An 18056-nucleotide genomic window follows, 5' to 3' on the forward strand; every position below is an offset into this window, starting at 1 on the left:
TAACTGCCAGAGTCGACTTTATCAGGGGAACGGATCTGAAATGTAGGTCAAACGCGAGCGTCTTGAGACTTTTCACACGTGTAAAAACTCCAGAGGTGAGGATCCGACTTACGTGATCAAACATGACAAGTGCATGTAGAAAACAAGAGTTCTCCTTTTAATGTCTCCAGCCACAACATTACTGTACATTTACAGCACAGACTCCAGATTTTAATTTGATTCTGCACACATCACAGTTTAAAGCTTTCCAAAAGAAAAGTAAAACACAACCATGACAAAAAGATCCACAAATTAAAACCTATAAAAAAATATAAAAACAGTACTCTTAAATCTCATGTAGACAAGTACCATTTTCCAATGACATCTGATAACAGCGCAGACAAATTAAATCAGCTTTTTTCTTTTAAATAGAAGGAAAATACATTTTCATCATGCAGAGGATGTAATTAAATAACCAATCAAACAAAAATAATATATACTTCTCTAAATATCTCTCTTAAATTTTCAAGTCAAAGCACTCCCGTCCCTTAAAAAGGGAAAAACAAGTCCGCAAAGCTTTCATTAGCTGCCATCGTCGCATGGCCTCCTACTGAAAACATCACATCTGGGCAACATCTGTTTGGCACAGAGAAAGACGCAATGGCAGTAGCATTGTTGCGCTAGAAAAGTGGGCGGAGCTGAGCTCTAGTTTCATTGAAAAAAAGAAGGAAAAGAACAACGAAAACTAAAGAAAAACAAACATTCTGTGCAGCGACATCAGTCAGGACGGCGAGCGGAGCGGTCCCCCCCCCCCGCAGTGGTAGCAGCTCAGTCCTACTGCAGCATGCTCTTGATGGTCTTGTTGGTTGAGTCGTCATTCAGATGCTTGGTTGTGTACCTGCAGGCAAGAAAGGAAACGATAAACTCCAGAAACCTCTGCAGCACGACAGTCTAAAGCTAAAAAAAAGCTCCTGAAACTGATCTATTATTTAAGTTCCATTAGTGGAGCTTCAGCGTTTTTCTTTTTTTTAAATCATAGAACAATGATTTGGCCTCAGACTGTTAGTTAAATCAAACCAACTGATGGAAAATCCTCAGGAACCTTTCCACCTTGAGTGGGAGCATCACCACACGAATTAACGCGTTAATCGCAGTGCGATTAATTATTGCGCTATTTTGATCGCGATTAATCGCGGGATTGGCTTGGCTCAATAAATAGGAGAAAAGTCACTAAGAGTTCAGAGTTCTGAATCTGATGTGTCTATTGACTGCAGTTTTTCATTAATTTAACTGTCATTAGGCCCTGTTCTGTTAGTATTTTAAATACACACTAAGTTCCATTAGTGGAGCTTCAGCGTTTTTCTTTTTTTAAATCATAGAACAATGATTTGGCCTCAGACTGTTAGTTAAATCAAACCAACTGATGGAAAATCCTCAGGAACCTTTCCACCTTGAGTGGGAGCATCACCACACGGACCGGCAGCTGCAGAAAACAGGACCTCTCGGCCCTCAGGAAAGCCAGAACCACCCGACCCGAGCTGCAGGACATTTACAAACGATGCAGGTCGAGAGCTGAGGAGCTCCTCGGGCACCCACTCCTGTCCCTGCTGCCTTCAGGCCGTCGGCTAAAGCACCGAGAGGATGAGGAAAAGCTGCTTCCCCCAGACCTTTTATACCTGCTACCCTAACCCACCAACCCATGAAACCACTTTGGAGTTTCACAACTAAATTCGGTCCCTCAAAAATGGGTCTCTATATATGAAACAGCTCCATCAAATTAAAGCAAGAGTCTGCTTTTAAAGGACATTATCTATATAACTTGAAGGATTTTGGGCCACGCTTGTAAAAGTAGTTGATCTTGAGCAAAAAAATAAGGTTTTATCTTGAAGTTGAGTTAAAAAAAAAAGGAATCTTGTTTGCATTGTAACGTGTTTTTCAGTTAAATTCATTAGGGCTGCCATAATTAACGCGTTAATCGCAGTGCGATTAATTATTGCGCTATTTTGATCGCGATTAATCGCGGAATTGGCTTGGCTCAATAAATAGGAGAAAAGTCACTAAGAGTTCAGAGTTCTGAATCTGATGTGTCTATTGACTGCAGTTTTTCATTCATTTAACTGTCATTAGGCCCTGTTCTGTTTGTTGACGACTATCTCTTCAGTTTTAAGACCAAATTGTTGTGGCATTTTATGTGCTGCGTATTTTAAATATACACGTCAAGTGGGTCTACAATGTACTTTTTAATTTGAAAGAAATATAAGACACTTTTCTTTGTGTTTATTTGATTCTAAGTCTATATTTTTAATATAGAGATTAATCGTGAGTTAACTATGGAATAAAAAGCGATTAATCTGTTTTTATTCCATAGTTAACTCATAGTTAACTCCCCCAGACCATAAGTCTGCTCAACAGAGCAGCAACTGAGCCTTAAACTATGTCACTTTCTGTCTTTAAATCATTCATATTTCATTTTAATTCTCACTTTTATCGGCAGCCGGACGAGGAAACATTTCACCGCACAGCTGTTTGATTGTGTGTGTGACAAATAAAACTAATAATCTGCTGCTCGGTCGTCAGGGGCAACCTGCAGCATCTAATCATCATTTCGATGTATTTCCTGGACTGGTGCAGAAACTGTGTCTGATGGAGGCTCATCTGACTCGTGTCAGAGTCTTGCAACTTTCAGAGTGTAAAAACAGCTTTTCCAGGTTCTGCTTTTCAAACTGGGTGCAGGAATTTGGGTGAACTGGTCCTTTAAAACGGCCCAGAAGTAGATTTACTAAGAAGTCATCACCCAATATCCCAAATCAGTGTTGAAAAGAAAGTGCTGCCCACCAAACTGTTAGATCAGTTCATCAGTAATTAGATTACTTTGTAAACAGTATCATTTTATTCTGAACGGGACTAAGAAACAGAGCATTTCTTCCCAGGGTTTATTATCAATAAAATAATCTTTAGGTGAATAAAAAATAACATTTCGGCCTCGATGGATCTGCTTATTAACATCTAAAATGTGACAAACGGTCTGAATTAAACACATTTCTTGGTGTTTTCTGTTTTAAGTACACGGTTCCTTTTCACCACCGTGTGGATCCACTATATTCAGCGATCCTCTGTCAGCTTAGAGTTAGATTACAGACCTAAAGTCTGCCGGCTTCTGAGTGAAAATGACACAATGCGGCCAGGAAGTGGCGGCCAGGAAGTGGCGGCCTGCCTCTGGCACAGAGACAGATGTGAGATCTGCTCCGAAACAGACCCGTCAGCTGCGAGACTGCGAGGGACGAGGTGTCGAACGTAATCTGCCTCCACTGGAGAGGCTTGGACATCCAAGCAGAACCAGGCTGGCCGGCTGGAAGGTGAGTCAACAGGACGCCGTCCAATGAGCAGCGAGAGCAGGGAAGCCCTCTTTGGCAGACAATGTGGCAAAAAAAAGAGGCTTTTCTTTGACCGTGAGCTGACCTGAGAGCGTTGAGAAGGCCGTCCACGCTGTTCGGAGGCTGATCTTTGAGGACTTTAATGCAGCCTTTCATCTGTGACCAGAAACAAACGGTTAGCTAAAGAAGAGGCTGCTGGGTTCGATTAATGACGGCGGCACTCACGTCGATTTTCGATGACTTGGCAAATGCTCCTACGGGATGAACGTAGTCGTACAAGATGATCACCCCGACCATCACCCTGAGGCAGAAGGACACCGTCTCCTCGCTGGTGAAGCGGCTGCGATACTCCCTGAGAAGACAAGACGGAGGGATTAGACACGGCAAAGTGTGGCGAGGCGCAGCAGCTGCAGGGAGTCACTTACGGTGTTTCCAGCATGACTTTACACACAGTCGCCATGGTGCTTAAACAGTCTGTCGTGTTGGCGATGGGCAGGTTCTTGTTCTGCAACCGTAGGACAGGAGTGAGGTGATGCGTTCAGGTAAAACGGGACAGAATTACGTCACTTTACAAAGTAAACCCCACAAAGCTTTTAAGGAAGCCGATCGTGAATCGGAGTGTTCCTGAGCCTCCTTGTGCAGCTTCTTTTGTTTAGTTTTCAGCATGTTTCCTCCTGATATCATCATCCACGCCTCCCTCCACATGTAACGTGCTCTGGTGGCAGCAACACGAGTCCGGAGCATCATCGGTCCACACCCGAGCTCGTCTGCTCAGGAGGTGTTGATGAAATTCATCACCCTTTTTTTTCCCCCTCACATATAATTCTGCTCGTTGGGATCATAAAGGAATATGTGGTGAGCACAAAGAAATGGTTTTCTTCGGATGACTTAGCAAAGAGGGAAGTATTTGTGCAGGTGTGGCTGTGCATGAGAACTGCAGAGCCACTCAAAGGCTCCTCGAGTCTTTCTGAGTGTTTGGCAGCCAAACAGGAGCTTCAATTGGCCTTTCTAACAGTCTTTAAAGGGGAACTCCGGTGTTTTTAAACCTTATTTCTGGCATGAAATACGTTCATCTACTCACTGAGAACAGTTTGGTGAAAGTCGGCGTCCTTCAGAAGATATTTAGATAACTGGAGCTCCATATAACGGAGTGAACGGGGCTTAGAGGATGCAGCCTCTAAATAAGGCATTATCTGTCTTTATTTCACCAATACTTTAAGAAGAATGAATGAATGAACGTGTGCTATAGCTCTGTTAGCTCATAGCTGCTGTTATGTGGCTACTTGCAGCTATAGGAGAGCTAACGGAGGGATTTCTACACAGGCACTCTACTGGGACCACTTCATCCACACGCCCCCTGCAGCACAGTTTATTCACTCCGGTAAGAACGTCCATCTTACTCAAAGTCGTCGTTCACATTGTCAAAATCTGATAAATATCCTGCCATGTTGCACAAAACTATCAGCAGCAAACTCTGTGTGAAGTTAGCCGACTGTCACAGAGCACGGAGTGAATAAACTGTGCTGCAGGGGGGCGTGTGGATGAAGTGGTCCCAGTAGAGTGCCTGTGTAGAAATCCCTCCGTTAGCTCTCCTATAGCTGCAAGTAGCCACATAACAGCAGCTATGAGCTAACAGAGCTATAGCACACGTTCATTCATTCATTCTTCTTAAAGTATTGGTGAAATAAAGACAGATAATGCCTTATTTAGAGGCTGCATCCTCTAAGCCCCGTTCACTCCGTTATATGGATCTCCAGTTATCTAAATATCTTCCGAAGGACGCCGACTTTCACCAAACCAAACGAACATCATGAGCTGAAGACACAGCAGCAGAGAGGCTGAGAAGCTTTGAGGAGTCAGTATTCCAGTTACTTACTCATCTGCACTTCACCGTTTACCTTAAAAAGATTCTTATTTGTGCCACTTTAGTCATAAAAAGCCCTCCATGCAGCTCACCTCTGACACAAACTTCGTTGTGCCGTCACTTAGCGCCTTCAGCATGGGAGTGGCGTCGGCGTAGAACAGCGATATCCGATTGGCCAGCTCGTTGTTGACCTCGTTCTCGCCTTCTGCCTGGAAATAAGTGAAAAATAGGTTTTCTGTGAGATTTCCTGTCGCCTTACAGCTCACTTTGACATTAACCTCAAGAGCTTCAGCTGACCCGGACACGCTTTACCAGAACCGCAGCCACAGGAAGTTACACTTTATTTTCGCTCCCAAACTGCAGGTTTCCTTGTGGTTCCCAGAGTTTCTAAAAGCAGAATGGGAGGCAGAGCCTTCAGTTATCAGGCCCCTAAAAGCAGAATGGGAGGCAGAGCCTTCAGTTATCAGGCCCCTAAAAGCAGAATGGGAGGCAGAGCCTTCAGTTATCAGGCCCCTAAAAGCAGAATGGGAGGCAGAGCCTTCAGTTATCAGGCCCCTAAAAGCAGAATGGGAGGCAGAGCCTTCAGTTATCAGGCCCCTAAAAGCAGAATGGGAGGCAGAGCCTTCAGTTATCAGGCCCCTAAAAGCAGAATGGGAGGCAGAGCCTTCAGTTATCAGGCCCCTAAAAGCAGAATGGGAGGCAGAGCCTTCAGTTATCAGGCCCCTAAAAGCAGAATGGGAGGCAGAGCCTTCAGTTATCAGGCCCCTCTCTGTGGAACCAGCTGCCAGTTTGGCTTCAGGAAGCAGACACCCTCTCTACCTTTAAGATCAGGCTGAAACTTTCCTTTCTGATAAAGCTTACAGTTAGGGATGGCTCAGGTGACCCTGAAACATCCCATAGTTCAGCTGCTATAGGCTTAGACTGCTGGGGGACCTCATCTGTCACACCTTTCCTCACTTTGCTCTCTTTTTCCCCCCCGTTTAATTTCTCCAATGATTTTATGTCCATGTGACATTATTGTGGTTATTAACTTGTGTTTCCCTGTTCCAGCAGGTATCCTTTGAATGGTGTTATGGTGTTTTTCCCCCCTCTTTTCCCTCTTTTCTGTCTTCTCAAACCCCAGCTGGTCGAGGCGGATGGACACCCTTCCTGGTTCTGGTTCTGCCAGAGGTTTCTTCCTGGTTCTGCCAGAGGTTTCTTCCAGGTTCTGGTTCTGCCAGAGGTTTCTTCCTGTAAAAGGGAGTCGTTCCTTTCCACAGTCCCTCAGGCTCAGGACGGGAGATTGGACTGAAGACAAGTTTCGGTCCAATCTGTTGGTTTCCTTAGCTCGGATATTATTTTTGAATTGGCTCCATATGAATTAATTGGATTATGATTACAATGAATTGAATTCCAATTGGCTTGAATTGGACTTTATTACTTAAGTACCTTGAGATGATAATTGTTGTAATCTGGCGCTTTATAAATAAAATTTAATTGAATTTATCAGCTGACCCTGGACAGAAAACCTGAAAGATGCTCCTGAATCCTAATGTGAAGACTGGCAGGAGGCAGAAAACAGGAGATCGTCCCAGGATACAAGTCGACTGTTTGATTTGTTTCATCAAATAAAAGCAGGAGAGGAAAGTACTGATATGAACCGAGTCACTGAGCCCCCCCCCCCCGCCTCCCAGCTGACGAACGCATCCCGCTGTTTTCCACTTTCAGACACTAAAAACACCTGCCGCACAACAAAGAACAAGGCGTCTTTTGAACAGCCTGTTCTAAATTTGTCTGCTTATTTAAAACAAGAAACACATCCGGTCGTCATGACAATCCTGACAGAATCCGGATAAAACCTTCAAACCGATTCAGGTCCCAACACGTGATGACAGCCGAGCTCTGAAGCTGTGAGAGCAGAACAGCTGCGTTTCATCTCAGATGTCTGAACGCTTCAGCGTCTGGAGCGGTTAGCATCGCTCCGCAGTGACGGGTCCTGCGCGTTATTCCTGCTGGAATATTCTGCCTGTCAGTCGGGTCCCGGCAGCAGCGTCAGTACAAGGGATCCAAGTCCGTCAATCAGCTGGATAAAGATGCAGCAAGAGTGCAGCAAGGGCCACCGCTGCCAATCAGGAGAAACGCCGTATGACACCGAAACATCTGCTTTTTATCATGTTAAAGAGGAGTTTTAGGACACTTTCTCACCTTTGGTTCGTTTATTCTGATCCGAACTAAGAAGGAAAGCTGCAGCCTCCAGAGACAGAAACTAAAAGCATTAGAGCAGGACTGACTGATGATGAAATGAGGAGCAAAACGACAGCAAAGTCAGACGAGCATCGACAGAATGAGGCACCTGATCTCAGTGAAAGTCCATCAGTGGCGGCTCAGCTCCATTAAAAAAGTTAAACATGACAGAAACATGCACAACGTTAACTCTCATGCAACATGTTAGTTAAGGTGGATCACATGCAGGAAGTATTCTGTTGGAGCTTTAAAAACATCCAAACTGGCGTTTTAACCTTTTTAACCCATTCAGACCGGGTTCTTTATCCCCCTTTTAGATCTGGACCGATGCTTTTCTACAGAAGGAAGCTGGTCCACACTTAAATTAACCTCATTTAGCTTCTCCAAAGCGCTTTATGGTGCATTCGCAGTCACAGACGTTCATATTTGGGCTCTTTTTGGGTGAGTCACAAGACCAAGATCAAATCCAAGATCTTACACCAGGAAAATGAGGAGCTATAATGATTTATTATCATTAGAATTCTACATTAAAACACGTTTGAGTCTTTAATATTCAATAAAAGATTGTCATTTCATTTCTACAGTTTAAACAGAGGCTGACAAATAAAGGCTTTTTCCGGATTAAAGAAGCTGATCTGAGGTTTTAGAACCAGAACCTCAGGTCTGAATAAGCTAAGTTGATATAAAACTTGATTATTTGCATAAATACGCTTTCTTTGGACTCCAGGTTCTCATCACCGGAATAACCGGAGCCCAAAGTGAGCCCAGACTTCTCAAAGGTTTGGGATATATCGAGTTTTAGGCTGGAAAGTGCGTCTCTATGTGTCTGTGTGTGGCTCATGGTGCAAACCCAGAACAAAATAAGTCCCGCCTCCTCATTAGCAAAGCGAGGACGGTTCCACTCACCGGGATGTTGTTGATCCGCATTCGGCTCAGGGTTCTCCTGTAGTAGCTGAAGTCATTCTGAATGGCAGGATTTGTCATCTGCAAATCAAAAAAAGAGGAGAAACCCGTGAAACGACGAGGCAGGCTGGTCTGTAAGTGGCACAGCCAGCAGCAGGACATGCAGCTCAGGATCAAACGCTCCATCGTCATGACAGAACGTTTGAGCCGACAAAGCAGAAATGTAGCCTTGGGTGGAAAATGACATGAAAAGAAACTGCGGTTTTATTCAAATCCCTTCACATTCATTTGCTCCCTTACGTGCACATCCTCGCTCCTCCTGTCAGGAAATATTTGGATACTTTCCGGTTTCGAGTTGACAATTCAAGGGTCTCATTAAAGAGGACCAACGGGGCCGTGCCCTCTGACATTTGGTGCTCCCACAGCTACGTAACAGACAGCTTCCTGTCTTCCTTCAAAGTATAAATCATCTGGTTTTGACTTAACTTAGCGAAGAAGAACCTGACCAATCGCATAGCTTCCTTCCAAACGGCACCACCAGTAAGGGCTCATTATGTGGCTAATTATCCTCATTCCTGTATGCGCCTGTCACAGTCAAAGCTGTACTGGCAGCATGCTAATCCTGCTACAATGGACTGGTACTCAGTCTGTGTCCACTGTGTCCACCAGGAGAGACAGGCTGCTCTGCCAGGGAGGGGCTGCACGCCGCTCAGACTCTCTAACTAGGTCAGAAGCCCGTGCACGGGTGTGAAAGATTGATGAATAGGCCTGGCATGCCACCTTACACCCCCTACCTTCGTGTTTTATCTTGCCAGAATGAATAGCGGGTACTAATTGGGGCGTCACAACAAATCGCCTCAGGGAGTCAGGGAGCAGGGTTTTTTCAAGCGTTTGTTTCTAAGACTGAAGGAGGAACCAGTTCATCCACATTCTGAGTGCTAAAAGCTGCAGGACTCAACAGTTTGCAGACCCCTTTCCCTGCTGTAATCCTCATCAGCCATTCCACTAACATCCAGAGGACTACACACAGCTGATCAGGACTCTAATTAAATGCTAATCGTGCGCTCACTGGTGGCAGTTTGAAACCCAATCAGTTCAGGAGTCACCCAACACTAAAAGCTTCGTTTTATCACAGCAGAAAAGAGCGGAGCTACAAGGTGAGCGTGGGCACATGCTAGCGAACAGACGGCCCCACCTTTAGCTCGTCGAAGCGCAGCGTGAAGTGCAGGATCTCGGCGAACTGCTTGGCCAGCGCCTGCTCCCGCTCCAGGTGTTGAGTCGGGTCGTTGTACGTCTCGCTGGTCAGAGCCCCCAGGAGGCTGTGCAACGCCGCCTCTGTTAGGAAAAGGCAGATTTGAAGAGGAGCACTGTCAGAATATACACATCTTCAGGGTTTTTACAACAAAAGAAGCTTGTAAAAGACACTCGGGCTGATGGGAGTCTTTCCTGGTCGTCAGTCAGCGCTTTTTGTCATTCAAGCAACTCCAGCAGCACGATATGCAACTCATGCAAAGGTCAGACTCAGGCAGAACTGCTGCTTATAGCATGGCAGAGTGATGAATATTCAGGTACAAACTGCAGAGTGCTGCAGAAAAACTACTAATACAATTCCATGCCTGCAGTGACCAATTATTTTCACTTATTAAGATTTTTTTTGGTCAAAGAAAATGCAAAGGATGCATCCTCAAGCTGTTCCACCTTTACTTAACTAACAGCTGACCAGAGAGCCCCGATTTCACCGCCACGGCCACATCAGCCAGGGAAACTGTTTGGATGCCACCTTCTTAAGTCTAATCTACTCAGATATAAGGCTGCAGATCTGCTCCAACTCCTCCTGATCTTAGCTTCAACATCATGCACAAACTTAGCAAACCCTGGTCTGGAACAACGATTTCTTTTTCATGTAGAGCAGCTTCGGTGTGGGACAGCGTGCACAAGGCTTCAGAGAACTGGATCTCCTCACTGTGAAAGTCAAAGATCGGGTTCTTCTTGATCCTCCAGAGAAAAGCAGCAGATCCTCACGGGTTCGGGAGCTAAAACCCAGACATGTCTGACACGCTTTGGTCTGGTTTACTGTTCGAGAAATCAGCTTAAAGTGAGCAAAAAACAGTGTTTACCTGCTTTAAAAGACAAGCCACCTAAAGGAGCTAATTAGGCTTTTTTAAAATCACTAATATGTGTTTCTTTTAACCCAGTGAGGGTCATTTCTGAGCTTTTTTACACCCAAGAATAAAAAGATAATGAAAATGAAAGAGTTTAAACAGCTGAAATGATTGCAGCTTACCACAGAGCAGACCTCCTAAAGGCTTTAACTGTAACAGCGGCTCCAATGCGTAATCACGTGCATGTCAACTCAAAATGGTTTCAATGCCACAGAATCTGCCTCAAAGGGCATTGAAATCTGCACGGCACTTAAGATCAGTGGAGGAAAAGGAGGGGGGTGAAACTAACGACTCCCTCTTCTCATGGACTCCGCGTGAGGTCAAGAACGACTGTCGAAGCGGATCACAGCCACAGCGAGACATGTGAACAGTGCAGTGTGTCGGCCAGCTGAAGCATCCTGATTAGCTCAGAGACAGATAATGGGGCAGCGGTGGTGCCCAAAGTGCCCAGGGCCCAATGCCAGTCTCAGGAGGGCTGGGAGAGGGGTGGAGGGGCCTCAGAGGCTTTCCTGTTCAGATGCAGATGAGACATGGGACTAATTATCTTATTGGCATGAAAATTAAATGTGAGGGGGGGTGGCATCATTTCATTCCAGCAGGATTACGCTCATTGTTTTGACAGAAAGTAAACACAAAGCCTGTGACATAGCATACCCATGGACTGATAATTAAGCTGAGAAATGACAAACACGTTCAGCAGAATGTAGCCGAGAACACGAGCGCCAAGTACTACTAAACAAACACGTCTTCCTCAAACACCTTTCTTCAAAAAAAGGAACTAGAAAACCTTTAAAGCCCGGAGGGATTCTTATTTATAGACGCAGACGGGGCTTTGAGTTCAGACCGTTCGCAGCAGGAGAGAAGCTTCAGCGGCGAACAAACCGAGCTTCGTGGTAGCAAATTACATTCAAATAGATTTATTCCAAGTGGCTTTTGCAGTTCTTTCTGATTGCAGACGACGATGCACATGTCAACAGAACCCAGAAACTTCAGATGATGGTAAGAGGACTTCGTAGGAGGCGGACAGAGAGCTGGCAGAGCAGTGCGGTAAATTGAGCACGTCTGCCATTCGCTAATGACTCCCATCTGCTTGGGCCAGCATTTGCAGCAAAGCAGCTGATTAAAAATGGCCTTCGCCGTGCACTTTTTCCCCCTCCTGTCTGCATCCCAGTCAAAACAGAGGTTAAGACGGAGCTGCTTTTAGGCGGTCAGAAATTAGCCACTCTAGTATGTCGGGAAGTCGGGGAGGGGGGGGTGCGGGGAGATGTCTGATCTCATCAGGTCACGGCAGAGCAGACGAGCAGAATTTGGGCATGTTGGCGCTTTACATGGGCGGGTCAGAGGATGGCGGGACTTCAGAGGGGTTTTACGGGTTCGACCTCTGACCGACTCCAGCTGAAAAGTTTTTCCTTGAACAAAAGAAGCAGGTCTGAAATCAAATCAAGAGTCTGGCTAATTAAGCAACTATTTACACAAATGGTCACTTTAAGTCATTTTTCCATGTCAAAATGTCAAAAATAGGCCTTTTCCATCTTTTTCCTTGCAAACTTTAGACTTTAGGGTAAAGACGTCACGTAAAAACATCCCTAAAGTGCTGTTTTATGGGCATTCATGGACAAATCCAACGTTTTTCACTTGTATCTGGGTGGAAAATCCCACAAACGGGACTCATACCGAGCCTGTATTTTCTGTAACAGCCAAACAGTTTCACAAGCTGGGTTTCAGTTCACTTGCAAAGCAAATCTAAAGCAATATGTTTAAAAAAGGAAGTGCAAATTGTCACCGGGGGAGGGGGGGGGGGCTGGGTAGGTTATTCACATGCTCTAATGTGAGGTATTGTGCAAATTAAACGTGGCAAAGGTAAAATGCAACTTTCAGGGAAGGTTGAGATGCTAAGTCATGCTAAGTCATGCTAATTCTAATCAGACCTGTTGATTCGTTAGAGATGGCCGAGGAAACGAGGGAACAGCAAGCATTCCTTCATTTCCACGTGCCGGGGTCGAATATTCAGCAGATTTCTACTGAAACGTGTGAAACTGATGACCAAAACTACTCATTTGTGCTAAACAAAAGAAGCGAGAGCTACAACCAGCCTGTAAACTCATCTCATTCAGCTTTTCAATAAGTGTCTTTGCGCTTGAGAAAGGTTTAATGGCGTAAAATCAGTCCATTATTCGCTCTGCAAGGCGCCGTGTAGCAACAGGAGCGCTTACATCACAAACTGATGGAGCTTCGAAGTGCAGCTTCGTGAAAGTCTTCGCTGGACACCGGCTGAGAGGAACCTGAGCAGTCAGGTGACTCTCTTATATATGACTTTCTTTCCCGTCTGTACCTCGTAAAAAGATTTATTTTGCTGGAGAAACATGTCACTTGATGTCAAATGCAGGCCCAAACATTGCATAAGCCGCTCTCCTCGGTAGCCCTGCTCTGCACAAGCCCCGCCCCCCCGTGGCAGTCAGGACGGCGGCTGCCGAGGCCAACATGGCCCCCGAAGCCAAAAGTCAAGGCAGTGAATTAGAGCAGCAGCCGAAGCTGAGCGATGACCTACTTTGTTACATAACAGCCACCGTCAGGCTGCCGCCGCCCACTGCTCCCATTGACTGCCTCCTCCGCCGCCACGGAGACCACGAGGGTTCAACCCCCCCCCCCCCCCCCCCCCCCCCCCCCCCCCCCCCCCAGCTTCAGGGTCATAAGAAGATCAGGGAGCGGTAAGCCTGCGTCCCCCACCGCCCATCGTCTCCAGGCCAGCCGAGCAAGCTTCAGCACCATCCCACACGGGGGCCAGCGTGTTCAAAGCCTGCTTATTAGATGCCAGGCTGCATGACACGCGTGTGCATTGCATGTCTTCTCCAGCTCAGAGATGCATAATTAAGGTCATGTGTGGAGGTGAAGCCACTTTAAAAGACCTTTTATATTCAGGGGACCAACTTTGGAGCTCTGATAGTGTTTAAAATGGCACATGGCATCAGGGAGGCCTGAGCTAAGGCACATTTCTGAGCTGCAGCGTCACTTTGAGTCTGAGGAAAATCTCACGGGACACCTGAGCTCGTTCCACTCCAAACAGTGACCCCCCCAGTCTGAGATGTCGTTTTATACCTAATCTCTGGGAGAACTCGTAGAACTTCTTCAGCTTCCCCACCAAAGGAACCACAGCCGCCCAGGCCTGCTCCTGCAGCGCCTCATCGTTCGGGTTCTGGATCGCCTGCGAATGACAAAAACACAGCAACCATCAGTCTAGATATCAGTTTTTTAGAAGATTAAAGAGTCTAAGACAACTCCAACCCCGTGTAGTGATGCATGGGGACAGATTTCACACATTAAAAGTGTATTTGCAGGTTTTTCTGCACAATGAGCTCTGCCTGAACAGGACTTTTATGGCTCCTGTTCAATCATTAAAAACCAAGAGCTTCACTCCAAGTGAACTGGAACCCAGACATGACTTTCCTCTCCGGATAAGAGTAACTCCACCAGGTTCTCCATCTATTCCGTGGCACCACAATGCAAAACATCGAACCTCAGCCCATATTCCAGGAGGTATTTCTGACATGTAAAGGCTCGGCTTTAATGATGAGCAGAGCACAAACACAGGGAGAAGCCAGAGCCATGCTAGAATAATTCATCTGAGCCACAGTTTACGCTTCTGCTCATGTCTTACAGCAATTTAATTGTTTAATTTGTAGATCAGAGCTTTAAAAACAGGCAAGATGCCGGAGCTGATTTGATAACCACTTTGTTTTATCCAAAAACGGCCGTTTTATTTGAAGGATGGACTGGAGAAGAGGCTGTTAAAAAACGTTGTGTAACACAGCAGATCCAGTTACATGCAAGCTCCAACACGCCTCAGGTGCTTGTAAACTCGGCATCATTAGTGTTCTGCATTTCTGCTGCAGGATGAGGCAGCTGCCCTGCAGCCGCCGTGTCAGGATCAGTTGTACCTCTCTGATCTCCTGCCCTGCTCCCTTGTAGGCCTGCAGCTCGTCCAGGATGGCCTTTGCATCCTTCAGCACCACGTCCACTTGGTCCCACACCTCTCGCTCTGCTTCTGTGGGCTGTGCATCTGCAGGGGAACAACAGGGAGGCTGTGAAGCTGGGACTGGACCGGTGTCTCCATCCATATTCACACGGATTTTTACATACAGCTGTGGGAAATCCAACAAATGGTTTTATACGATGGAAAGTGTAAATTAAAGCTTCTGATTTCCCAACCTGAAAGACGAGGAATAGGGCAAAATAAGCCAAACAATCCTTTTTTTTTTAAATGGCAGAATATTTATTTAGGCTTGAGAGAATTTCTTTAATCATTAATGTGTTTTTATCTGTATATGAAGTCATTTTTAGTACTTTTAATTTGGAATAAGCACTTTCTCAGAGGCTTCCCTAACAAAGCTGCATTAAGCCATCTGCTGCATGTAGGAATGTGATGTTCTTTTAATATAAAAAAAATCCCCTAAAACAGTCTGAGACACACAAGAAACTGTTTTCTCTCAAGGTATCACAGAGTCTCTGGGTTTGCCAAGGCTGAGAATAGTGTGGTGCAGGTTCAAGCTGTGTTGAGGGGCCTGAGGCTATGCAACAGCTGAACTTGGGTGCTTTCTATCCGAGGAGGGGAGGCTCCGGTGCAACTCTGCTCCCATTGTTATTCTGCACACATTCTGCTGTGGAAAAGGCAGGTTGATGGAAATCTGGAGCACCACATTTGATTTTTTTTTTTGCTGCCGAGAGAAACTAGCGTGGAGATGAATTGTGAAGCTGACACGGAGAGATATTCATGTGATCAATACCACGGGAGGGAGCAATTACGTGCAGAAGGAACTTACTTTCAAAATCGAGGAAAAAATTGGGCTCCTGTTCTAGATCTGTGCATGTCAAAACTTTCAGTAGGTTCCCCATGTTACGATACCTGTTGAGAACAAGAGAGAGAAATCAATGAGTGAGGAAGAATGTGGCAGCTGTCGATACTCTGCTGCATCCAAGGCACCTCACTCCCGCTCTGCCTCACTGCTCTGATGCACGTATGAACTCAGCGGCGCCCCACATGTTCCCCTTGGACCCTTTACTTTGTGTTTCCTGCCCTCAGCCTCTTACCAGCCAGATGTCGAACCAAACTGCCCCAAAAATAAAAACACTAGTTTGAGTTTTCTGCTTTGGTGACCTTCTTCCCAGCACTCGAAACGGGTAGTTATATGCAAAGTCTCCATCCTCCACAGGGATCTGTCTTCTAAAGTGTGCTCAAACATGAAGGAAGGAGTCCTTTGCTCCACTATAACACGTTCAAATGAGCTTTCAGAGAGAAAACCGCCATTTAGACTCAGACCTGCTTTAAAATGCACTTGTTCTTCTCTGCAGAGTTCAGGTGTCGTGTCCTGGTCATGATACCAGAAACATGCATCAATATTCAACATATCTTAGTAGTGCAAGAACTCAGAGCCGTGATGCAGCCACAGAACTTCGTGTTTTCTGTATGTAAGGCAGCAGCAACCCAATACAGACGGCTTCAGTGTGCCGAAAGTCATCATTTTAAATCATATCCTGGCTTTTTTAACCAAAATAAACTGATATTTCTCAGAAATAGAAGCATGTAAGTGTCACTGATGGTTTTTCACTTTGAATGACGTCACAATTAAACCATTTAAAGAGGTCTTACATGTTCCTCGTGTTACATTGGAGGCTCCAAGCAGCAGGTTCACGTGTTCCAGTGTAATTTAGAGACGATTTCTCTCATAACTGGATAGTGTAATGGTATGATTTCCATCTTTCATGTGGGAGACCTGGGTTCAAATCCCCTGCATTAAAGGTACTTCCTCCAGTCGGGGTCCTCAGGCAAGACCCCCCTACCCTATCTGCCTATTTGTAAGTCGCTTTTAATAAAAGCGTCTGCTAAATGCATAAAGATACTGTTGCTTTAAGTTTGCACCTCTAAAAACTCCTTTAAACGGTTTCCTACAGTAGGATTCAGCTCTTTTAATAAAAGCGTCTGCTAAATGCATAAAGATACTGTTGCTTTAAGTTTGCACCTCTAAAAACTCCTTTAAACGGTTTCCTACAGTAGGATTCAGCTCTTTTAATAAAAGCGTCTGCTAAATGCATAAAGATACTGTTGCTTTAAGTTTGCACCTCTAAAAACTCCTTTAATCGGTTTCCTACAGTAGGATTCAGCTCTTTTATGCTTCGTTTTGCCCTGAATGTGGGCGGATCAGCGGTTTATCACAGTGTGTGCATCGTTCAGAAGGGTTTGAGCATCAAAACCACAGACTCGGCTCAGCAAAACTCCATCTGTAAATCCACATTCATGGCTAACAAACACGGCCGTGCATTCGTGCACAGCGAGATGTGACTGATGCAAACAGTTGTTCCCGCCCACAGGTGATGGTTCTGACCTACGATGGATCAGCTGAGCTGGCATCGGTGCTTACATTTGGCTTGATGTCTCCTGCATGTTTGATGGGGGGCTGCAGGGCGGGTTGGTGTTTACCGGCTGAGCAGAAGATAAGACGAAGGGATGGAGCAGGATCTGTGTCACCAAGTCCTTGTTTATTGGCTTGGAAACGAGTCTAAAGTTTTCTCGGCTGCATCAAATGTAACGATGGGGACACCAGAAAACTAAGGAATGTCTTACTGCTGTGGAAATTACTTAAAAGTGGCAGTAATCCACCAGATCTCCAGCTCCCCACATGCTAGCGGAGCAACAAGACTCAGAACAGAACATCTGGATGTTTTTCTGATAAATTAGAGTTGGCAAAAGAGCCAAAATTAAGCAAACTGCTACACTGTGACACTGGCAATTCATAGAAGAGCCTTTCTGTGATCAAACAGAAAAGGAAACTTTCTTTTTAATGCTTTCATCTCCATGTGTTATATTCAGGAGCAGATTTATCTTTATAATATCACAGTATCACCCCCCCGTACTGAGCTTTCTGCTCCATTAAGAGCCTTCAGCCATCAATATCCTTTTCATAATTCATGAACCACTGAATAGGTTTGCAGGGAGAAGATCTAATCCTGACCCAAAGAATTTGATTATGAACCATGAGGAGAAGCAGCTTACTGCTGTCAGACTCAAAGCTTTAACAAAAGGCCACGTCGCTGCCCTAAAAACTTTGTTTTAGCTATGAATTAACTCGCAGATTAATTATGACAGAAGCTAAACTTTCCCAGCTTTAGCGGTAAGCTACGCTGCATTCGTAGCCCGGCTGGATGCCGCAAACATGCTGCAACTTTAACGTATATCTCAGCTGCAAGCTGCTCTCTGCTCTGAATCCTGCGACTCCTCGAGAGCGCAGAGCAGCTCGTTAAATCTGCTGCAGTTGGTACTAAGAAGCGGCTTCAAGGCTCATCCGGCGGAGACAGATTTAACCTCCGGTGGCAGAGTGGAGATGGACGGGATGCACAGGGCGGGAGGACGCTCACCTGAGATGGGTGACGGCGGGGAAGCTGAACTGACTGAGAGGGGGCCGGTGGTGACACGGTGAATCATGGCACCGCAGGTGATGCTGGGAGGTGCTGCGACAGAGTAAAGCACAGTCAGCAGCAGAGGCTTTAAAATGCAGGAGC

General features: G+C 45.7%; 1 protein-coding gene across 2 annotated transcripts in view; it reads right to left on the reverse strand.

Moving 5' to 3' along the window:
• Positions 1–132: 132 nt before the first annotated feature.
• fam49bb (family with sequence similarity 49 member Bb) overlaps positions 133–18056 on the reverse strand; it is a 34929-nt gene continuing 17005 nt past the window's right edge. For both annotated transcript variants that reach the window (XM_072378437.1, XM_072378438.1), the window contains 10 exons: positions 15323–15405; positions 14441–14562; positions 13602–13707; positions 9539–9678; positions 8347–8424; positions 5310–5426; positions 3779–3858; positions 3579–3705; positions 3439–3509; positions 133–877 (listed from right to left, as the gene is read on the reverse strand). In XM_072378437.1, coding sequence (XP_072234538.1) covers positions 814–877; positions 3439–3509; positions 3579–3705; positions 3779–3858; positions 5310–5426; positions 8347–8424; positions 9539–9678; positions 13602–13707; positions 14441–14562; positions 15323–15395 — 978 coding nt within the window. In that variant the 5' untranslated portion in view covers positions 15396–15405 and the 3' untranslated portion in view covers positions 133–813. The remainder of the gene's footprint in view (positions 878–3438; positions 3510–3578; positions 3706–3778; positions 3859–5309; positions 5427–8346; positions 8425–9538; positions 9679–13601; positions 13708–14440; positions 14563–15322; positions 15406–18056) is intronic.

This window comes from Leuresthes tenuis, unplaced genomic scaffold (assembly GCF_036924035.1).
Source record: "Leuresthes tenuis unplaced genomic scaffold, fLeuTen1.0.hap1 SCAF_24, whole genome shotgun sequence".
Lineage (NCBI taxonomy): Eukaryota > Metazoa > Chordata > Actinopteri > Atheriniformes > Atherinopsidae > Leuresthes > Leuresthes tenuis.